The 24,371-nt window shown below is 43.1% G+C and overlaps 1 protein-coding gene across 1 annotated transcript in view; it reads right to left on the bottom strand.

Annotated features, from left to right (window-relative positions):
* KATNAL2 (katanin catalytic subunit A1 like 2) overlaps positions 1-8,948 on the bottom strand; it is a 39,810-nt gene extending 30,862 nt beyond the window's left edge. Inside the window, exons 1-5 of the mRNA XM_059410059.1 lie at positions 8,788-8,948; positions 7,406-7,448; positions 3,861-3,978; positions 2,400-2,498; positions 16-114 (exon numbers count right to left, since the gene is read on the bottom strand). Of these exons, the coding sequence (XP_059266042.1) occupies positions 16-114; positions 2,400-2,498; positions 3,861-3,978; positions 7,406-7,448; positions 8,788-8,863 (435 nt within the window). The 5' untranslated portion in view covers positions 8,864-8,948. The remainder of the gene's footprint in view (positions 1-15; positions 115-2,399; positions 2,499-3,860; positions 3,979-7,405; positions 7,449-8,787) is intronic.
* Between the last annotated feature and the right edge of the window lie 15,423 nt (positions 8,949-24,371).

Raw genomic sequence — 24,371 nt, 5'->3', positions numbered from 1 at the left:
ATCTTAGCCACTTACTGAGGGGTCTGGGTTACAGTCAAAGCTGTTCAAGCCAAGTTCGCTGGTTGCTCCTTTGATGGCATCTGTGAGCAGCCCTCGGAAGTCAACGATTTGGCCCTGAAACGGAGTAATGGTTACTTACACCATTAAGACATGGGGGAAGACTATCCCTGATAGCTCAGCTTCAGTAAATCAAGACACATTTATGTATCTTGGTATGTAGGGCAAACTTAGAGGGAGGCCTTAAAAAGGACCTGCACTAATCATGAACGAGATGATTTCTTCAAGTTGGACACTCTAGAAAAGAAAATTAAGTTGCAGATAAACCCTTCAGAATGAAGTTGTTTGAATGAAAACTCACAAGCATTTTTCTGACACCATGCCTTCTGCTTCCTTCCAGGTCTGCCTCCCCTCATCGTCTGATCCTTTGAAACATCCCGCACCCAGGAAGAATCCACTGGCACAAGAGTGACAAGAGCGCCCACTTACTTACAGTCGTGTACCTTCTCTACTCAGTAGAGTCCCAGGTTACAAGTGGCTTAAGGCCAGAATTCAAACCCAGATGTCTGTCCCCCATCCTCCCCGTGCCCCTTGCGGTCCCCGCAAGGGACAGGCCGAAAGAAAAAGCAAGGATGCATGCAGAAAACAAAACAGTTTAACAGCAGTAGCCAGCATACACGGGTATATGTGCAGACCTCCATCTTATACACCGGGCACGAGGCTAACACTCTCCGTTCAAGATATTTAAAGCAGGCACTGATTATTTCCATTTTCCGGAGAAAGAGAAACGAGGCTTGGAAAGATTGAGCAACTTGCCCAAGGTCACATAGCTGAGAAAGTCGGAGCAGGGTTCTGAACCTAGGCAAACAGACTACTGCCTTTAAGAAATGCCTACTAAATTTGTAGGGGGTCCAGGAACGCCGAAGCTAGGAACCCTAACATGGCCATGACAGGCCCATTTTGGAGATGGGCCCCTGGCCATATACCCTAATTCAGTTTATGAACATTTGTAGTGCTAGGGAGAAACCCATCTGCATTTTAAGGATACTCTCTTCAGGACACTTCTGCTGGAAAGAGAATTTATAACCAGACTCCTTCAAAGGTTAAGTGCTGGGTTAAGGAGTCCCTTCCTTGTGACCCGATCAGAAATGACTATTCATATCAACACGAGATGTTCATGGGAGAAACTAGGGCCACAGAATTACTAGGCCAAAGTGACTCAAAACACAATGACACTGGCAGAGGTAAACCGGGAAGCATTTCTCCGCAGGAGGCACTGATCTGAACGCATCATCTCCAGCGATCACCCGTATCACCGAGGCCCTTCCAGGGAGCCTCTGGAGGCCAGTGAGAGCTCCTTGACTTCCAAGGAGATGCTCCCAGCGCCCCCTTCAGGCACACACAGCCAGAGTCTCGTTTATCCAAGAAGAGCTGGCCAGAGCTAAATCCAAGTCCTGTAGTCTGAGAACTTGCCCAGAGAAAGAACAATGGCTCTTACGAGGAGTACAATACAACCCCGGAAGTTACAGTCAAGAGAAATCTGTTGATGTTGATACTGCTTCTTCTCATCCTCAAAGGACATGTGTTAACTAGCCTTTTGCCTCCATCTACCCAGTCTGAGTCTTTTCTGTCTGAGCCGCTCTTATTGATGGATCAAGACATGAGGTTCATTATGAAAGGGGTAGAGCTATCTCTTAGGGACAATATCCACCCTGTTTCTTTTTTATTTTTTTAAATATTTTATTTATTTATTAGACAGGCAGAGATCACAAGCAGGCAGAGAGGCAAGCAGAGAGAGAGGGGAGAAGCAGGCTCACCACCAAGAAGAGAACCCGATGTGGGAGTCCATCCCAGGACCCTGGGATCATGACCTGAGCTAAAGGCAGAGGCTTTAACCCACTGAGCCACCCAGGCACCCCTATCCACCCTATTTCAACTGAGGTTTCATGGCTCACATGAAATGACACTCAAGCCTAGAGCCACACCTCCAGGGAGGAAAGGGGCCACTACTAGTCAGGTACCACACACAGAGAGGAAGAGAAGGATGTGTGCACCACCATAACTCCTTCAATAGCCCAGAACACCAGTGTTTCCCATTTCAGTCCCAGGACGTTTAAGCTGACCGTGACATTAGAAGCCAAACCCCTGAGCTTACAAATAGGGAGACTTGAGCTTCTTAGAGATGGGGCTGTTCTTTCAAGACCATCCATCCAGAAAGGAGATTCAGACCAGAACCCCAGGGCTCAACCCCCCAGCCAGTGCTCTCCTCAGCTCACCTAACAGCCAGGCTCTGACCATTCTCTATTAGCTTTTCTATTTGACAACGATAACATTTTTTATTTTTGTTTTTAGAAAGAAAAGCAATTTCCCATTTTGGTGCTATGTTCATGAATTCTACTTACTTTTTGTGGGCGGATGTTTTCTTCTCCACCGCCTTTGTTGATTCCTGATATGCTCAAGCCAAAGTCAGCACTCTCCGCGTGGGAATTACTGACAGCCTCCTGAAGAAAGAGGAAGACAGTGAGAAGTCAGCCGTGGAAAGCAAGTGACAGATGTTGGCGGAAACTGCCCATTCCATCATCCAAAATTCACACATTGGCTCTCAGTTCAGTGAAAGGAAACCCCGTGTGTAATTGGGCCACTTCTGTGTAGTCCCAGCAAGATGAATTCACTCCCTGCCTGAGCCGTGTGGAAGAGCTGTCAGTGGAAGCCATGGGCTCCAAGCAGCTTTTCCAGTGAAGGAAACCATATGGTGCCTCAACCCAGACCCACTCACTGACTTTTCTCTTGTGACCAGAGGTGTGTGATGTGGGAGGGGCTGAGTTCAGAGATGGAGCAGAGCTGATATTCAACCCGCCACCTGTGGGATTCTCCTGCCCCATCTCACCCCCCTCCCCTCCCCGCGAGGCAGATTACACTGGCCAGGAGTGTACAACCTCTTTGAGAGGGAGAGATTCCTTCCGACAACTGAATTTTATGATTAAACGCCTTTCTATACCGCCAGGCATCTCTGACAGCCATTCTTGCCATTCCTTTTCACAATTTCTTTTTTTTTTTTTTTCTAAGATTTTATTTATTTATTTGACAGAGAGAGCTCACAAGTAGGCAGAGAGGCAGGCAGAGAGAGAGGAGGAAGCAGGCTCCCCGCTGAGCAGAGAGGCCGATACGGGGCTCGATCCCAGGACCCTGGGATCATGACCTGAGTTGAAGGCAGAGGCTTAACCCACTGAGCCACCCAGGCACCCCCTCCTTTTCACAATTTCACTTGGTTTTCTTTCCTCTGAAACCTGGTATGTTTGTCTGAACCCAAGAGCTTCTAGGTATGGATCCCTGAGTCAGGAGCCATTGATCTCACCCCCTGCTGGGCTCTTGCCTTTTCTCCCCACCCTGTTCCTGAGATGGTCCAGTGTGTTGGTCCGGAGGGGGACCAACCATGTGTGCTTTGGAGAAGTCCATGGAATGGAGGAACCATTTCTGGCTAATCTTTGGCCTCATCCTGGATGTGCTTTGGGACAGGAAGACTTGTCACCTACAGTTACCTTAAATGGGATGATTGAGCATTGTAGCAACCAGGCCCCCTGCTCTTTCTGGGTCCAGGGCTCACCCCTCAAAGCCTGTCATCCAGGACTCTGACCAGGGGGGTAAGGCTAAGGGAAGGAAGGAGACCTCCCACTCAAATTAGAAGACATTAGGAAGACTGGAGATTTGCCTGCGGTTTTAATCCAGAAGAAAATCTACAATTTAACACAATCACACAGCATTTTAAAAACATATGTCCTTGAATAAATAAATGTGACTTTTTTTCTTGGAGCAATTTCTCAGCCACCTATAATTTTACCAACACCAAACAAAGCTGTCCAGACCTGTTTAGGATGCTCCTTACGGAGGGATTTGGCATCCCCTGATTTCCCCGCTGTGGTTCTGGACCGTGGCCTCTGCTGACTGATCTTGGGAAGATTTTGACAGCTGTCGCTCATCACTCTAGGGGAGGGAACAAAGACCTTGGAGGAAATTATCTTAACCACTTAACTTGAGGTAACTAAACAACTTGTTTAGCACCTTTAAAAAAAAAAAAGGCATTCTGGAAAGATAGGCCTATGTGCCCCAGCTGGGGTCTCCATCTGCCCTGTCCTTCCACCCCATCCGTCCTGGCTCTGGCTTGCTCCAGGCTACCCCTTAGGGTTCTCCAAGACCAGGCTAGAGTGTCCACCTCCTCCCAGAGACCCCTGACTTCCTCTTCCTTTCCCCACATGCCACCCAACCCCAGCCCTTCTGCACATAGCTCTGTATTTCAAGAACACATGGCTTCATAAGCATTTCTCCAACATTCCCACTTCCCTTAAAGAACAGTAGCAGACCAGGGGGCAGGTTGTGGGGAGATAAGAGAAAGCCTAGGGATTTGCCAGTGGTTTTGGCCTGGTGTGCGGGGTGTACCTAGAGGGGATCTGCGGAAGGGAAGCAGACCTTGACTCATCTCTTTTGTCACAGATCTTCACATTTGCAAAACAAATGTTCACCAAATATTGTTCACTTAAAGCAAAACAAATCAATGGGGCTGGAAATTCAGACAGTGGTTGCCTCTGGTGGAGATGGGGAGTATTGGCTGGAAAGGGAGCCTATTGGGAGGCGGGGGGTGCTGGGGTGTGGCACTTAGAAGAGCATATATGGGTTTGACAGCATGTGTGTATATATATGGGTTGGATGGCATATATGTTACATGTTTTACCTACATCAATGCAAGAGTAAAACAAATTTATACATGAGGTCCTCACCATGAGACCTAAAATTCAGTACTGGAATATTGTTGGATAGGACATGGAATCAGAGAGAGGCAGGACTGCGTGGAGGGCACCCCATAGCAGAAGTTGTTTAGTTTTCTCAGTTCCTTTGTCCTTACACGTGAGATGTGTTTGCAGGAGCTTCACTGGAAGCGTGTCTCCCATGTTCTAAGGGGTCTCAGAGAGCAGCTATTTCTCCATGTCTTTGCCGAGAAAGAAAAAGTTGTTTGTGTCTAATGTAAACAGATGTTTGGCCAGCAAGATCGCCCACACCAATGATACCCTCAGTGTCCATATGCGATAACCCCAGAGTTCACCCACAGGGGTGAGCGTCCTAAGAGGTGTATGGCATTTATTTTTCATCTGTAAATTAGGAATAAAAAAGCCTGTCCCTCGGGCCTTTAGCTGGCACAAAAATGAAATTATCTAGGAAATGAATACCAAACATTTTATAAGTGTAAACCCTTATTAATAGTATTGATTTAAATGAAGTGAGGTTTCATATATATATATACATATATGTATATATATATACATATATGTATATATATATATATATATATATTTGCCTAACGTCATTGCAGGGCTGGCAACTGGAAGTCTGATTCCCCACTCTGATTTCCCTTTAGAGGCAAGTGATTCACAGATTTGCTTTAACACAATCAAAGACAAGTGCTTAATGTGCAGAGCAGCGTGATTCATTTCCTGTCAGCTCTAATGATTGTAGAATTCTTCCTAATATGAAACCAAACTCATCCTACTGTAACTTTATTTGCCACTCCCAGGTGTGCCCTGTGGAATTCTACAAAGAAGGCTCAATCCTCTTTAGAGAGTGAAGACCCGTACCATGTTGTTCTAGGGGCACCTCCTCCCCAAGTCTTCCATTCTTCAAGCTAAACATCACCAGATGCTCCAGTCATTTTTAAGACTACCTTGCTCTTGGGGCGCCTGGGTGGCTCAGTGGGTTAAGCCTCTACCTTCAGCTCAGGTCATGATCCCAGGGGCCTGGGATTGAGTCCCGCATAGGGCTCTCTGCTCAGCAGGGAGCCTGCTTCTCCTCATCTCTCTCTCTGTCTGTCTCTCTGCCTATTTGTGATCTCTCTCTCTGTCAAATAAATAAATAAAATCTTTTTTAAAAAAAGACTACCTTGCTCTGAGAGTCATCCTCATCCTGGTCACTTTTCCCTTATCCACTGTCTTCTGACCAGAACAGTCACCTCCCACTCTGTGGACACTGCATTTCTGCTGAGGCCGAGATCACATGGGCAATCACATCACTCTGCTGACTCACACTGCATTTTTGCTAACTCAAATTTCTAGGTCTCTGATTTTGTAACGAAGGAGCTATTTGTCTTAATCTTTGGTTAGAGCTTATACCTTATTTCGTTCAATTTCATCTTGTTATTTGGGGCTCATCTTCCAAATTGCCAAGATTTTTTTGGCATCCTAATTCTGTTACCCATCCCATGAAATAACCATACCTCCCCTGGGTCATGGGCAAATCGGTACACTGGGAGCTTGCTCTTTGGTGTGAGATGCGCAAATTAGGAAAAGGTACTTTCATTTGCTAATGGCCAGTCTCATGACACAACCTCTCATTTCAATATCTGTCTTCAATTATAAAATTATAAACAGCATTCATTACTTTCCTGATTATCCTTCCTGACTCCAGCCATTTGAAGGCTGACCTCTATGGTTGCTGTGTACAAACACTTACTCAGAGAGGAGCTGCAGACACCTAGGCTGCCAAGCTCCATCCCTAAAGAGAAGCAAAGTGCCCAGAAGACACTTGCTCATGGAATGTTCTGCCACATAGGGAATGCTGGGGAAGTTCCAGGCGTGAGTGGCTGGAAAATAATCAGAATCCAAATGCACGCCAAAGCTGGCCCCTTAAAATGCTCCTCACCATTTCCGTTCAAAAGTAATTATCGGGGGGCACTGGGTGGCTCAGTCAGTTAAACCTCTGCCTTTGGCTCAGGTCATGACCCTAGTGTCCTGGGATGGAGCCACGCAGCGGGAGCCTGCTTCCCCCCTCCCTCTGTCTGCTGCTCCCCCTGCTTGTGCTCACTCTCTCTTTGTCAAATAAATAAAATCTTTAAAAAGTAGTTATCATTCATTGTCAAAGTCTGACTAGCTTTATGGAAACTATAAATAAAAGGATAACACTTTGATCAAAACAATAAAACCGTTCCCAAAGAAGAGCACAAAACAAAGGTAGCCTCAGGCAGAACATTACTGAGAGTATTATCATGAAGCACGCAGGGGGCCCTCTACATGTGGGGACCTCACTTTGGGTCAGAAACTTGCTCCAAGTTGGTGAGTAGCAGAGCCAGGAATTGAACCTGGATCTTTTCCTCGCTGAGGTCTGTACTCTTCATAGCACAGAGCTTGGAAAGAGCACCAATGAATGCAGTTAATTGTGATAAAACCAGGAGAACCAACAGACAGTGACCCATATCCTGGGCACCTGTGACATGAGAAGAACCCATGGCTGGGCCCACCAAGGTCACATGACCATAGTCTGCAATTGCTGGTAGACAGACATGGAGCTGAGCTGGAGAATCTTCTGGAAAGGGGTCCCACAAACTCCTAGAGTTGGGTCGACTAAGACGAATTACCATTCATCTTACCTTCTGGTCTTCCCTCCACTTCTTTGTGGTAAATTATTTTCCACTGTGACAAAACAAATATTGGGAGGAAAAGGAAAGTTAATTTTTAAAAGAAAGTGATTTGTCAGTAATGTTTGTCCTCTCACATCATTTTTAAAATTTGTGTTACAGCCTTGTAGAATCTGGGAAGTCAAAGCTATTCTCACGTAGAAAGAAGTGAAACTACCAGCAAAGAGAAAGAAGCCCATGTTTGCCAAGAATTTCCACACAGAGGAGGATCCCAAAGCCCTCAGATATGAAATGTGTTGGAAACCATGAACCTGGTGGCGACCTCAGTGTGTGCCAGGTGACAGTAATCATTTCAAGTTTTCATGAACTTGACACCATTTTGCTGTGGTCTGTGGGACACCAGGGCAATTCCATGGAGACTTATCAATTGTACTCTGCCAATTTACCTTAAAATAAACACACTGTGCCCAGTATCCCAGGAGACTATGGTTCCAAGTTAGATCAGAACAGAAATCTAGAGACTAGATTGTGTCAGCGATAGTCCTAGTGGCTCAGTGGTTAGGCATCAGTGTTTTCTCTGCCAAAACCCAGATCCAACACTCAGCCAAGGACTTGGGAGCTCTGAACGCTGCACTGGAAAGGAACTCACATAAAATATCCCCTCCAGCTAGGAGAATCGCCCCCGGCTATTTTTAATCGCCATTCCTCTCAGTTTCCTGGTCCCCACATGAAATGTTAAAGTCTGTGGCTTAACAAGTGCCTGGTAAACAGGACAATGATCTCCCTTGGTTTATAATTACTTCCCCCACTTACAGACTTCTAAGTCAATGTTACTACAAAACATAGGGCCCACACTTTAGATCTTTCCTCCAGCCAGCCTCCTTGACTGCTAACCTATACTGGGTCTTTACATTCTATTGATCATTATCTGGATTGATGGCTTTCAAAAGCATTTCATTATCTATACATGAGCTATTAGCTTCACCAATACTCATTTTCATGTTATTTTCAAGATAGATAATAGGTCTTCCCAACAACAACAACAACAACGAAAAAGTCTTCTATCATTTATCCTCTTCCAACAGCTCTTTTCATCTCTAAAGAAATGAAAGTAGTGTTGGTCTTCTAAAAAGTACCTGTGATACACTGGGGTTTTGCTCTCCTTGTCCTAAAATATATAATCCTTGAACAAATAGCAGCATGGCTCTAGGGACATCATGGCCCAGACAATCACACTGACGTTATCTGTATAGGATCTACTAGAGGCTACATGGTCTTTCTGGTCTATTCTTTCAGTGCAGGGTGGCAGTAGCATCCATCTGGGGACACAATGAGGAAGAAACACCAATCTTAAAGATGAGAGAAAACCTTATTTCTAGAAAATAGCCATGTACCTGTGTCTGATGATGCCTTTTTGACAATTTTGGGGTATTTCTGAAATTTTACAAAATAGTAGCTCTCATACTCCATCAAAATAGTTTCAAGGTCAATGTTGTCACAAACTTCAAAGCGTCGTAACCCCAGTTTAGTTTCTTGCTCCAAAGCATTGGCTGCATCGATGTATCTGGCCATTTCACAGAAGAAAAAAGCAAAACAAAAGAATTGACTCTGGGTGAAATGAATAAAGCCAAACACGCACGACAAGTCTAAACATGTTCAATACAAATAGTAAGCTTATGTTAAATGGTACATTAGATGACAGTAGGATACATAATGTTCACCTATAGAGTAAGAAGCCCCACATATGGTAAAGACATGCACGTAGTGTTTTTCAAAGCAGTTGCCTCGGGAAGTTACATACTTACTCTAATGAGTAAGTTCAAAATGTTTTTGGAAGTGCTTAAAAGTCAAATAAGGAAATCAACTAAGAAAATGTTTTATGCTTTACCTTTACTCATTTTTAGCCTAAAGTGGGTATTTGCCCAACTCAATTACCTCTTTATTCACCAGCACTCCTTTTAGATAACATCGGGCAATTGATAAACCCAAATTCAACCTCAAGAGGCAAGATCTGCCATGATTTTGAAGCAATTGAAAAGGGTAGGTTTTGAGTTTTGAAGGAAATTCTGAAACTATGTTGATCAATATCACTGAGGGAAAGTTAGCATAAGAAGACATCATCGGCTTGGATGTATTATTCCTGGTAGTGTTTTCTTCAGTCACACGTGACACTAGCACCAGACTGGGGATGTAAGGACTGTCTTCACCGGGAGTTCTTCACTGTCATTTTTAACCTGTTCAGTTGTAGGGCCGTCCAACTTCGGTGGTCTTAGCAATAAAAGCAAATGCTTTGTCTCACTCTGAAAGTGGAAAGACTCTCCAGGTCTTAATCTTAGCTCTTGGCTTCTTATGGAAACCAACAACTCTCTCCTGAAAAGTGTGCAGATATGCACAAGTTAACATACAGTTTCATCCAAGGACCTCAGATTAAGAATTCCTGCTGCAGGACAGAGTTCTTGCTGTTTGGTTCCAGTCTGGGAAAGTAGAAGAAAACGTTATTTACTATCCTCTCTTCCCTGCCCCAGATTCAGGTCAGTTGGAAGCCTGGACTTTCTTAAACGAGGTGGCCATGATTATTTCCGGTGACCCTGCTAATTTTAAAGACATTGTAAGTGTCAATTGATAGTCGACCTCTGATCTTTCTGTCTACCTAATTGTTCCACTTAGCTCATGCCCTTTCTTTCTTTCTTTCTTTCCTTTCTGTCTGCACCTGCTAGAACATCCTCGTCCGTCATGTCTCTCTATCCATACTTCATACATATTCCATCCTCCATACATCTTTCAAGACCAGCTCGCATCACCTTCTCTACAAAGCTTTTTCTGATTGTTTATTTCAATCCACTATAATCTATCCTCTTTGTGAAGATAAATTCTTAGTATTTTGTTAAGGGCAGGTCTACTTTTCTGGAAGTTTACTTCTCATCTTGAGAATCCACTCATAAAAGTACCTTAACCAAGGGATTCTCAGGACAATGAGCAACTCTAGTCGAATTTTCATGAATGCGAGATGTAAGGGGCCATCTTGTGGCAGATAGGGGAAATGCATGCTTGGTGAATAACAGTAAGCACTGTAGCAGAAGGGATAACTACGCTGACTTTTCTTTGTTTTCACAGTTCTTCCTGATACAGTGCCTTCGCTCGGTTGACACCTGGGGCTGGATAACCCTGTTGTGGGTTGCTGTCACGTGCATGGAAGGATGTTTACCAGCATCCCTGCTCTCTCCCCCCAGGTGCCATTGTGGCAGTCAAAAAACGTCTCCTGACATTGCCAAATGTCCCCCAAGGGGCAAAATTACCCCAGTTGAGAACTGCTACGTTTACTTGAAAGTTCAAGCCCTAAGCCTAAAACCCAAATATTTTCTTCCTGGCCGAGGCTTGGAAAGAAAGAAAACTCAAAAGTAAATAGTGGATGAGCTCTCTTCCTCACAAAACCCAGAACACCTTCAGCCTTCATGGCAAGGGCTTGCCCGTTTCTGAATCAGGTTGGTGGCCAAACTCAAATGCTTCCCATTTCCTCTCCTACCAGTTAACAAATGGCATTACACAGAAAAGAGAGTCAAGCACAGGTCATCAGGTAAATGCGATACCTTTATTTTGAGGGAAGGAGAATTGAGGACTAAGAGCATTATCTCTGTGTAGATACCCAGCAGTGGGACCCGGGGGAATCTTATTTGATAGGGCTGAAACCTGAATGGGAAAGGGAAGGTATTTCAGGAACAGGGTAGCTTTGTTAAAATTTTCAAATGCGTAATGGGAATAATATCTATGTAAATGAGGCAATAAAAGTCTGTGTCTGTGTCTGTGTTGCTGAACATGAGGGCATCGGTAGGCAGAGCACAAGGGATTTTTAGGGCGAAGCTATTGGATATGATACTGCAATGCCAGATCTATGACATTACACATTTGTCAAAGCTCACGGAATTCTACAGCCCAAGAGTAAACCCTGATGGAAACTATGGATCAGCTAACATTAATGTATCAAAATCGGTTCTCCAGTTGTGACAAACGCACCACGCCAATACAAGAGGTTAATACTAGGGGAGACTGGCTTGGGGGATTCCCAGTAGGTGGGACTCTCTATACTTTCTGCTCAGTTTTTCTATAAATAGAAAACTATTCTAAAAAATAAATTCTATGAACTATTTTGTTAAGTGTGTATCTGGAAAAGTGGGGGTCAGGGAAAGAGGATTCATCTCTGTAAACATTTGTAATGTAACATACCCTTCTTGTGTCAAGTAATGCAAAATCAAAATAAGGAGATTTTTTCGCCGTGCTTCTGTCCTCATCTCGCACTGTGAACAAAAAGGAAAATTTAGATGGGATGACAATGAGAGAGAACACTCTTTTTAGAGCAATAAACCGCTGAAGGAAAATGTAACCTGTCAAAACCAAGAAGCATGACTTAAAGGCTGGAAGGCAGTTTGAGGTCTCTAAGGATATATAAAGTTATTTTCCATTGTCTTCTTCTTAGAGCTGCCTTCTCATTTGCAAACTGAGGGTATGATGATTTCAATTAGAATTGTACTTTACTAGTCAACTTCTTACAGCCAAGCTAACTGGCATCTGATTGCTCCAAACTGCAAAAAAGCAAATTGATACGCTCCTATTTGGGCCAGGTTCAGGAGAGTGATGGTAAAGAGAAGCTCATGACCTAGAAACCAGCTCTGACATCACAGGTACTCACCTGATACGACAACTTCACTTCACTCAGAGTCCCACCCGGTCCCAGCACAAATGGGGCACAGATTCCAGTAAGCCATTCAGCAGGTGGCCACACAGCAAAATGCCCAGATTATCCACTAAGAGTAGCAGAGGTCAGAAAAGGGACATTCCTGCATAAATGCATCTGCACATTTTTTTAGGGTTCATGGGCTCCATTTAGTTATCGGGCATCTCAAATTCCCCTGAAATGTATTCGTAAAATACCTACTTTCAGCAATACCTCCCTGACTTGAGAATAGCTTATCTAACATTTTTATCTAAGGGGAATACAGGTAAGAGCTGGATAAAAACAAAAAAGGCCCGAGTGGCCCAAATCGTATCATAAAAATCTATGTGCAAACACTCAGCTCACAATACATACAAAAACTTTTCAGATATGCATCCAAAGCTTCCTAAAAATTAATGTGATGAAATTAAAATGTACATATGACTGTTTAAAATTCAAGCAGTACTATAAATCATTTTTCTTCTTACTTTGCTTTTTTACTGTGCAGAAACATATCTAACATACAACGTTCCATTTCAGCCATTTATTCATACAATTTAGTGGCATTAAGCTCATTTACCTTGTTATGCAACCATCACCACCATCTGTCTTGGGAGCTTTTTGATCTCTCCCAACTGAAACTCTGTATTCATTAAACAACAAAGCCCTCCACCACCCCCCCCATCCCCTTAACCCCAGTGACCACCACTTTCCTTCTCCTCTCTATGACCTGGCCTATACTAGGTACCTCATGGAAGTGGACTCCTACAGTGTTTGTTCTTTGGTGTCTAGTTTATTTCACTCAGCAAATGTCATCAAGGTTCATCCATGGTGTCATGTGTGTCCAAATTTTTTTTTTCTTTTCAAGGCTGAATAATAGCACTATGCATTTTAAGGAAAACCAATAGTCTCTGCCCCACTTCTCTACCCCACCCCCCATCTACTCCCTAGAGGCAACAACCTTAACTACTTTAGTTGTTTCTGCTGATATTTACCTCTGTGTTTCTAAATATATCAGTGTTCCATGATACATGAATATTAGGCATTAACTAGTCACATCCTGTTAAGGTAGATGAGAACTAAGGAGTCATCCAACTTCTCCCCCTACCCTGCCACTGATATCAGTATTCCAGGATTCTATTATTAGAACCATGTAAACAGTGTTCACCACCGAGTCAGAAAGTACGTTTCCTTTCTGCACATTGTTTTTCTTGGAATGAATAATTGCCTCATTTTTTTTTTTTTAAGCTTGGTTACTCTTCTGTATACCTATTGCTAATTTTCAAACACCAACACACCTCTAACGGCCCCTTGTCACTTTCCTCACCATCAAATACATCTGAAAACGTGTCATTTACACTCCCCTCTATCCCACCAAGACTTCCCTTCAGTGCAATAGAATTGTCTCAGAATTCATGACAGGGAATAAAGCTTAGGATTGCTCATTGCTCTGTGGCACTTCTGTTGCTTTAGCAACACGTATATTTTATTTAGCAATATACGTGTTGGGCCCCAATCTAAGATATCTTATAGTTGGTCACACTAACAGTATGAAAGCTTCTACAAAAAAATCTTACACTATCCTGATATTAAGATTTTTATCACTGGCAGTATTCGCTCACCTTTCTGAAGATGTTGATACAACGATTCTTGATAAAGACTGAAGCCTTTTGAATTTACCATATATAATAACTTTGACTTTGCTGGTCAAAACCACCCCCCAAACCCCGCCTTTTTTGGGGGGGAATCTGATTTGCCTTGCCTCTAGCGCCATCTAGTGTATTAGGAGGGGAAGCACTTCATGAAATACAGGTCAGTTCCAAATTATTATTTGCATAATAAAGATGACAATCACAAAATTCAGTCCAAATAAAGTTTACAAAATAAAAATATAACCACCTGTTAAATAAGCAATAGTAAAAGTGATGGGCTATGTTTCTAAATATACAAATTCTCAAGTTTACACTTGGGGTTTAGATTCAGAATTTGAAGAGTCTAGAAGGTACTGGGTGATCATTGAGTCTCAGGAACCCAAGATCCTGATAAATTAAGAGATTTGCTCAAAAGCCTGTGGAGTTGAGATTAGAACCCAGTGCTCTTCTCCCCATCACTCCCTCCCCTGCTCTTACCCCCTCCTCGACCATCCCCACCCCTACCCCTTCCCATTAACCACAGACTACAGAGAAGCTGCTATTTTAACTTGCCAAAATCCGTCTGCCAAATTTGCTAAAATCAAACAGTCATGGCTACCACACAGTCTTTCTTAGCTAACCCCACATAGTAACACATGAATGGTGTCTCTTACAAGAGCCATGAGAGCCGTGTCCATTTCCAGAGGAACTTCACTGGATACTGACTAGTGCCATTTCCAACTGGAGAATGTTTTGCAAACTGTGGGGTGCTGTGCCCATAGCAGGGTCAGTGATCAGTGGCTGCTCCACAGCTGTTAGTTGCTTTGTTCATGTATTTCAGAGTGTCTCCATCCTTCACACTGGAGGCATGCACTTCTTCCTAATCTAAACAGGCAGAGATGCACCTGTTCTCTTATGAGTAAGATGCTAAGATTAGCTAAGGAGCATTTTGTTTGTGGTCCCCAGGACTGCACAGGCTGCACTGGGTTTGGCTGATAGCTCTGAATGTCCTGAAGATGAGAGTCTGGGTAGAGCCTGAAAACTTACTAGGGGAACAGGAAAAGACCTTGGGAGAGATGTTTGTTGTTTTGGGCTATTTCTTTTTTACAGAAACAACCCCAATCGTATCAAGAGAGCACAAGCAGGGGAAGTGGGCAGGCAGGACTCCATCCCAGGACCCAGGGATCATGACCTGAGTGGAAAGCAGATGCTTAACTGACTGAGCCAACCAGGAGCCCCAGGAGAGATGTTTTTAAAAGGGGATGGGGCGGGGCATCTGGCCGCTTCAGTGGCTGGGATGTGAGACTCTTGATCTCAGGGTCATGAGTTCGAGCTTCACACTGGGCATGGAGCTCACTAAAAAATAAAGAAAAAATAAGGGACGCCTGGGTGGCTCGGTTGGTTGGACGACTGCCTTCGGCTCAGGTCATGATCCCGGAGTCCAGGGATCGAGTCCCACATCAGGCTCCCGGCTCCATGGGGAGTCTGCTTCTCCCTCTGACCTTCTTCTCGCTCATGCTCTCTCTCACTGTCTCTCTCTCAAATAAATAAATAAAAAATCTTTAAAGAAAAAATAAGAAAAGAAAAGGGATGGGGAAGCAGAGGAGGATGGAGGAATGGATATGGGTAATAGTTAAGGGGTACAATTTCTTTTTGGGGTAGTGAAAATGTTCTGGAGTTACTGTGATCATTGTTGTATCTCTCTGTAAATATACTTTGGGTGAATTGCATGGTATGCTAATTGTATCTCAAAGAAGGCTGTTTTGAAATGCCAAAAACAAATGGAGATAAATAGAGAAAATAAGGTTAAAATGAAGGTAAATAATTTGAATAACCTTTTCACCCTGATCTCTAAAACATATGGTCTGACCGAAAAATGGAAATTATTTCATGCAACATTTTGGAGCACTTTGAAATGGAAATGGTGGGGATAAAGAGCCTCTTATCGCCCACACCACTGTGAGAGCCTGCTCACCAGCCTGACGGCAGAGCCTGGTCCCATCCTGGGCTGGGCTGCCACTGGCACTCCTTTATGTGCTCTGATGACCAGCTATAGTGAACATGCTCAGTCCAGGTGAGTCCAGGTGAGACATGCTGGGCAGAAAAGAAAATTCAAAACCATCCAGAAGGCTTTCACTTCCCTTTACTGTAGACATTTTGTTTTGTTTTGTTTTGTTTTATCATTATTGGCTATGCACATAAAAGTTGAAGAAACCACCGTAAGCATCATTAATACTTCTTCAGTTCATTGGACAAAATAAGCTTCTTTCAGTAAGAATCTCCAATTTCTTTAAATGCAGAAATCTTAATAAAGTTATCCAGATAATACTCGGGCTTGGCAATGGACGAAAGAACATGCACTCAGCTGTAACTGGTGGAAATGTAAACTAGGACAACCCTTTTACAGAGCAAATTGGCAAAATCTATCAAAATGAAAAATGCACGTACTTGTTGACTAGCAATTCCACTCCCAGCAATTTACACTATAGAAGATCAATTATACTGTATTATAGAAATAGTCCATGTATGCACAATGATTAATGTTCAAGGATATTTACTACAGCATTATTCGTATTCATAAGAAAAAATAAGCTATAAATGCCCATTAGTGATTAAGTAAGTCACGGCAGGAGCTCACGGTGGAAGGCAAGGTACCAGTCAGAAGAATGAAGTGGGTTGGGGTGCCTGGGTGGCTCAGTAGGTTAAAGCCTCTGCCTTCAGCTCAGGTCATGATCCCAGGGTCCCGGGATCGAGCCCCACATGGAGCCCCACATCGGGCTCTCTGCTCAGCAGGGAGCCTGCTTCCCCTCCTCTCTCTCTCTCTCTGCCTGCCTCTCTACTTGTGATCTCTGTCCATCAAATAAATAAAATCTTTAAAAAAAAAAAAAAAAGAAGAAGAAGAAGAATGAGGTGGGTCTCTACACACTGACAAGGAAAGATTCTGAAGACATTACGTCTTCTCTCCACCCACTCACTGCCCACCCCAAATATTGTGTTACTCAGGGAAAGAAAGTTTAAAATACAGGCTTGAATTAAATTTAACAAAGGAAAAACTTCAAATAGTACAAAAAGTTTAAAAAGAGAAGATTCTTTCTCCATGCTACCCACTATTTTTAATTTCTTGTGTAATGGTTCAGAAAGGAATTACGAATATAGCAACATGCATATGCGCAACTTTTTAAAAATTTACAAAAATGGAATAATTTTGTTTATGCTGTTGGGCATCTTGTTTCCCTCCCCCTTAATAATATGTCTTAAAAATCTTTCTACCCCAGCATATGTAGATCTACCTAATTCTAAGACCTACTGTAAAATGAAAAGTCACAGAAATACACAGCCATAATCTTTCACTCATAGAAAAAGTAAGGACTGAAAACCCAGATACATCAATACCTACGGGTAGAGGAAGGCCTGGGGGCACAGCAACTTAGCGGTCAATCCATATACTTTTGAATTGTTTAAATTTAATGTTGGCAAGTAGGAAGCAAACATAACCTCAACTTGGGTTCAACTGTTCCCAGATCAGAAAATTTCTGGGCCAAAGAATTACATCCAGCACCTTCACAAAGAGCCACTCTGACATCCGGGTTCTTTGCCCCAGTCTTGGGAGGTATGGGGTGCAGGGCCATGTTCTTTCACTGGGAGGGAAAGATCCATACAAAGTCACTTGAAGTCACCTCCTCCACACCACACTTCCCATCCCCTGGGACTCCAAACCCCACCTCACCTCACTGCACATGCACAGATTCGGAGAAACCTAGGAGTTTTCTCATCCACCATCCACAGCTACACCTTGGGTCTCACACCACCCCAACAAAACTTGAGCTGGAGGATCTGTCAGAATTATCTCCCTCAGATTCCTGTTAGCCTCCTTGGAGTGTCACCCGAACATTGACCCAGTGACCTGGGGAACTCATAGTAGAGCATGATGAAGAGGGAGGCAAAGCTCTCATTCTCGGGATGGAGGTACCTCTGGAGCCTGGGCTGATCTGGGCCATGTTGGCCATATTCTTCAGAGAATATAAATAACCTAGCAGAGAGCTTGTCCAGGGCTTCGATTGCATTCCTGGATAATGGTAGCTGTCCCAGCTCTAGTCAAGAGTATTTCTAGGGGTCTTTGACTGGAATCACGAAGTTTGGCAAATACTCCCTGATGTGTATGACAGACAATGGGGATTGAGGGACACCCTTTGGTTCAGTGACTTAGAATTCTGTTTGGTAATGGAGCTGCTTCAGAAAGGGCTTTCTGACTAAGCACATGGCAAAACAGCTTGTATTTGGGGGCTCCAGGCCTTGAAATAATACTTCAACTTTTTCTTGGAAATGAGTTTGATGGGAATTCTGAATTAAGTGAGAATAGAAAAAAGATATAAGAAAATACTATTCACATATCTAATGCTAAATATTTAAGATGTGCTATTACTTGAAACACAGAATGTGGTCTCATGAATTTGTTAATTAAGAGTGTAAAGTTTACCAGATCTGTAACATCTTTATTCTCATGCCATTCAGATTAGCATAGAAAGTTGTCTTCTGAATTAAAGAAGTAAGAATGAGCCACCAACAAATGGTCAATTTAAACTGTGAAAGATGGTATACCCCTGAAATGGACACAATTTGATGCTCAGTTAATTTCTGTCTACCAAAGAAAGGAGGTCCAGAAGTGAACATCTAACTGCGGTGTCTCATTTGTCTCTGCTTCAATGATCTGGCTGTTTTCTTCTTCCTTCATTTCCTTTGTGGGCAATTGTGCAACAAAAATGCCTCCATTATCAGATTCAAAATTGAATCCTATGATACTGTAGCCTGAGGAAAAGGAAGCATTGAATATCATTCCTAGTTTTAGACCCAGAAGATATTTAGGAAATGTTACTGTATATACACCACATGCAACATTAGTGCTTTTAATTTCTTTTTTACGGGTGCAGTGGAGATTAATTTGCATAAGCTCGTTTCAATTTCTGTAATAAGATCCAAATTCTGCATTAAGCTTTCCATCTCAAAAACAAAGTTAAAAAGGACACATTTCTTCTTTCAAATGTTTTTAGTATAGTTCTATTTTACAGTCCCTGCATCTAATATTCACTTAAAAGCTTGAATATGTACCCTTCAGTTCTAATTTGTTTTTTGTTTGTTTCCTGATTACCTCCTGTTTCTACCAGGAAACTTCCTAAGTTTCAAATGCTGTACCACTTGACAAAGTACTGGAACTACCAAGAAAGTGTCTACAGATCCAGGAAAGGCATTTAGTGTATTAATATAAAGTCGGAACTGATCAGCTGTGCTCAGGAACAGTGTTCCATGAGAGGAGACATTTGTGTGTTAATCCTGAGTGTGAACTGATTATGGAATTTGGGATTTCAGAGAACTATAAAGTCTACTGAAATGGGAGACGTTCCATACCACGTCATTGTTATTCAACACTGCACTAGGTTAGGGAATTACAATATTTGTGTTTTTTTCCAAAAGCCACGCTGACACAGGCTACTTTCTGTTTTTACAGAGCGGCGCAATAGGGAGATCAGACAGCTGTCACAGGAGCTGTCGGTTCCCTGATGTGTGCAAGGTGAGGTTCTCAGTGTCACCACTAAGGTAAATAAGAGGATTTAACTGAAATTCATCAAGCCTTTAGAACCAACTTCTCATTCACCAGTGACAGAGCAGTAGGTGAGACCTCAAGGAAGCAGTGAGACAAATCTGGAAGGGGAGATGTTCCAGACAACAATCCTCCTGGTTTCTTGAACTTGAACAAGCCAGGGTTGTTAAAAATAAAATAACAATAGAGAAGGTAGTGGGTGGGGGAGGCTCTGGTGATTCAAAGAGACGTGAGGGCTACAACAACCAGATACAATGCGAGATCCAGGTCAGAGAACTAGCTGCCTAAAGAACACTATTTCATATGATTTCATTTTGATTAAACGTGTATGTGTGCACGTGCACGCGCGTGTGTGTGCACGCATATATCTGTATAAACACCCATAGAAAAGGATCTGGAAGAGTGTCTACCCATACACTCACCTTTGGTTAACACTTTAGTGTATCCGGGTGTGGGAATGTGGTGTTTTTATTTTATTTATTCTCTTTGTTATTTATTCTCTTTGTTCCCTTTAAACTTGACTTGTGGTTATGGAAGCAATCACGTGATATTAGAAGCGTCAATTGATACTACTAAGAATATCAAAAACAATAATAACTGCCAAGAATTCTTAAATCTAATAAATTCTAAGACTTGAGATAGCTTTAAAACCTAGAGTAATGGGGGAGGGAATATAGGTTACCATATAAACAAATTGTGTAAACAATATTAAGACAACTGGGAAGAATTGAGGGAAAAGTTGATAATGCTTCACACTGTATACCTATAGAACTGTTCAAAAGATTAAAAGTTTTAAATATAAAAAATAAAGGAACAACAGCCATGGAACTTTCCTGATTGGAGCAAGAGATCTGGCATTCCTGGAGATCCGACTAGGATCTAATCAGGTCTGAGCTAATCAAAGGAACTATGATCAATGATGTCATCTTAAGACTATTAAGTGATTATTTTTTTTTAAGATTTTAATCATTTATTTGACAGACAGAGATCACAAGTAGGCAGAGAGGCAGGCAGAGAGAGGAAGAAGCCGGCTCCCCGCTGAGCAGGAAGCCCCATGTGGGGCCCAATCCCAGGACCCTGAGACCATGACCTGAGCCAAAGGCAGAGGCTTAACCCACTGAGCCACCCAGGCGCCCCAAGTGATTATTTTTAATGGTAATTATAGTAATAAAATGTAGTCCTTCTAAGAGAAGGGTAAGGCCTTTCAGGATAATTGGTTTGGGGGTGGGGCCCTTAGGCTGATCTGGCTCAGGCCCCACTGTGGACCTTCAGACAGCCAGAACCAATGGCTGTTCATTCATTGAAAAATTTGTTTGATGCCTGTGTAACACTGATTTGGGGCAAGCCTAGGTAGGGACTATTACTGGCCTCAAGGGCTACACTGTCCGACTTCAGACTAATCCTGTCTCTAGGCCTCAGCTCCTCCCCCTGTTCAGAGGTGAGGGCAAGCCCTAGCCCTGCGCTACCTAGAATCAGATTCCAGCTTCATCTCTTTCTGTTATGTGACCCCATGCAAGTTAATTCGATCTCCCTGAGCCTCAGTTTTCTCATCCATAAAATGAAGGAAATATTACTCGTGTTGCTGGGTTGAGGTAAAAATTAAGATAGCCAACAGCAGGCGCAGGGCACGAGGATGGTCACTGCTGATGGGCTCCTGCTGATTCTCAGGATCACAGAGGGGCAGAGCAGCCCAGGGACCACCCACAGGAGTTCATTTCTTTGGGGCGCGCCGCTGAGAGTGCCCGAGGGAAGGCGGCATGGCTACTTATGAGGCCAGGTGTTGGAGGCTACGGCATGGTTGGAGTCGTGGATCAAACCAGGCCCTGACTTGTGTCTCCTTTAAAGTCCAGAGGCCTTGATAAGGGTTTAAGGACAGGAAAGTTCAGTAACACTGAGGAAGGGTCCGTGCTACCTGTCAAGCGCTCGCCTACGTGACTTCCCACACGCTCTCCCTACAGAAGGGAACAATGTGGTCAGGGTCGTGAATTCTTAGTTGGTCCTTGTTGTTCCTGTACCTCCCATAACCCACTCCCTGGTTGATTGTCTTGCATCAATAGTAGCTAGTGGCATTAGCCGTGACTAACTACCTGGCATCACGAGGTTTGCTTGTAGTTAATGTAAACTTGTTACAGAAACTTGTAGTCATCTGACTAGATACGGATGTATTACTCCTTCTATTGTGATCTGCCTTATAAATGCTTGTAAGATGTGGAGTAAAATCGGCACTGTTGGACATCCTCCTCAGTTGTCCTCCTGCCCCCCTCTCTTTGTCTCTTAATTTCTTTTCACCATCCTCTTTCCCTCATGTTCCTGGTCGATTTGTCACACCAAATGGCGCCCGAACAGGGACCTGAGCACATTTCAAGGGAGCGCTCATATACAGGCAAGTAGTTGCCGACAGTCAGGTAAGAGGAGCCCAGGTTGACGGGCGACAGCAGGAGTAAACTAACATGGGCCAATCTCATTCTTTGGAACAGGATCTTTTTGTTATGGCATTGCAGGCCCTTTGAAGGCAGAAGGGGTCTTAGCTCTCAGTGGATCAGTATTTGAACTAAGTTGAGTTTGTTGAGTTAATTAGGATGAACAGGTCCTTTGAGTTAACAGTAGTAAATGTGAAACTTAAAAGTTTTTACTTAAAGTCAAATAAGCTCATGTTATTCGTTAAAATCTGTGTTAAAATCTGTTGAAATCTGTTAGCAAAGAGATCACTAAACTGATGGTTAATTGTCCGTCTCCAAGTTTTAATGGGTAATTGTTAAAGTAGCTCTCAAAGTCTTTGCTGACCTGAAACTTTAAATCAAATGGGGTAAAATGCTAGAGCGCTGGTCGCTGGAACTAGGTTTGTGCTTTTGAAATCTGTTGGTAAACATGCTTTGTGCTTAACTGAATTCTGTTGTAACAGTCCCGGGGCCACTATTTGAGCTAGACCCATTCGTAAAGAATGGAAGGGGAGACCTCCCATTAGCCAGGGATACCCAGAAGGGGAGGGTGTCCAACCTGTTTGAATCTGAAGAATGCCTGACTGTGTGAATGTGTCTATATGGCTTCCACTACAGAGTCTGAGTGGGCTGCACCCTGAGTCTCGTGGGGCGTCATATGGCATAATGGTCATCTTCTGCATGGAGTAGCCTGGTCCGGGGTTTATACGGACTGACTTTAGCTAAGATGCTCCTAAGTTCCCGCGAGGGACACGAGCAGGACAGCATCTGAAAGATACCCCTCCCCTTGTCTGCGACATCATTTACGATGGGAGGGAAACCCAGAAAACTCACCGTCTTAGGAAGAAAAAAGAGGAAAGACACTGGTATAGAAAGGCTGATGGAAACGAGAAAGCAACCCTGTATGTAGGAAAGTAGGAGATACGTAGGAAAGATTTAAGGAACGAGAATACATTTTGTTAAAAGTAAGAGAAGGAAATTTTGTCCTAAATGAGATGGTTGTTTGGAAGGAAATGGCTTGGGACAAAACCTGAATGCAAAAGCAAGTTGTAGAAGGTTCGTGAAGGGAATTCTTCAGAAAAAGAATTTTAGGTATGGTCAGGACGGGCTAAGATGAACTGTACACACACAAAAAGGAGGGCCTAAAAGAATGAGTAGTTTTGTCTTAAAATGAAAATGTCTGGTTACACCAGAACATGAAAGGAGATAAAACTGAGGGTATATACTAAGTCGTAGAAGGCTTGGGGGAAGTGACTTTTATTTGCCTTGGTTTATAGATTTAAAAGGAAACAATGAAATATGTTAAAAATTTGACCGTATTAGATCAGTTTTGGTGGATTTATTCACAAGAGGAGAAAAAAGACTAATGAATCTTTTCCTGAAATTCTGTCTGTTCAAAAGGACAAAGTTTTCTAAGATTAACTGATCTGCTGTTACGAAAATGTAAATGGTTTTCTCTTTGCCTGCCTAGAGTTGTAATGAGGCCTCTTTGACTCAAGGCTTTTCCTTGATATGCTAAGTTACTCAGTACTGCTAAACCTAGGATAAACCTTGCGTTACATTTGGGTAACCGCCCTAAAGGAAAGTCAAATGGGAGATGTTCGGGACAAATACAGTCTTTGATATGTTAAAATTCTGGGAACTGAAATGGGTAAAAATTTCCAGAAGTAAAAGCTGCATTCAGAGTAAACCAGAATTAGTAATATGGGACTAGATGAACTGAAGGAAGTTGTAATGTTGTGTCTCTTAATGTTCTGTCTTATTTTAAACATTGCTGGTTCTCTAATGTTTGCTCTTCCAGACTAGGGATATTTTTTTTCTTAAGATATCTGTGACTTACAACAATGTAAAAATATTTATTTGCAAACAAATCAGAACATTCAATGGACATCCCCTACAATTCACAAGGACAAGCCATTGTCGAAAGAGCTATGGTACCCTTAAATAATATCTCAAAAATTTAAAAGAGGGGGAGTTCCTACAGGGAACAGTGATATACTCTCCTCATATGCATTTAATTTTAACTCTGTATGTTTTAAATTTTTTAAATGTGGATGATCTCAGTCGGACAGCGGCTGAGCAATTTGGGCATCCTGATTTTTCTCCGCTTCCATATGCCCGGTGGAAGGATCCCTTGACCGGAGTATGGAAGGTCCTGATCCTGTCAGGAGGTTTTGTTGGTGTTTTTCCGCAGGATGAGGAAGCCCCACGCTGGCTTCCAGAAAGGTGGTGCCGAATCCTCGTGTCTCCAACAGAGGATGGCTCGCCTCACATTGAATGGCCACAACAGACAGAGAAGAAAAAGACGTCTCCCCCCTTACAGCCGGAGAGATGTTTCATGCAAAACTCTGGAAACTGGTTGCTGCCCTGGGACCAATAGGGAGTGCAAATAGCCAGAAATGGTTATACTATCACAAAAGACTTCAATCTGACTTTGCAGGCCTGTGTCCCTAGACCTTTTTTTACTGGTAGTGGGCTCAGGATCAAAAGTTCTCACCTCTTGGGCGCCTGGGTGGCTCAGTGGGTTAAGCCGCTGCCTTCGGCTCAGGTCATGATCTCAGGGTCCTGGGATCGAGTCCCGCATCGGGCTCTCTGCTCAGCAGGG

This window comes from Mustela nigripes, chromosome 8 (assembly GCF_022355385.1).
Source record: "Mustela nigripes isolate SB6536 chromosome 8, MUSNIG.SB6536, whole genome shotgun sequence".
Lineage (NCBI taxonomy): Eukaryota > Metazoa > Chordata > Mammalia > Carnivora > Mustelidae > Mustela > Mustela nigripes.
Note: the sequence above shows the minus strand (reverse complement) of the source record. Positions and strands in the feature narration are given on the sequence as shown.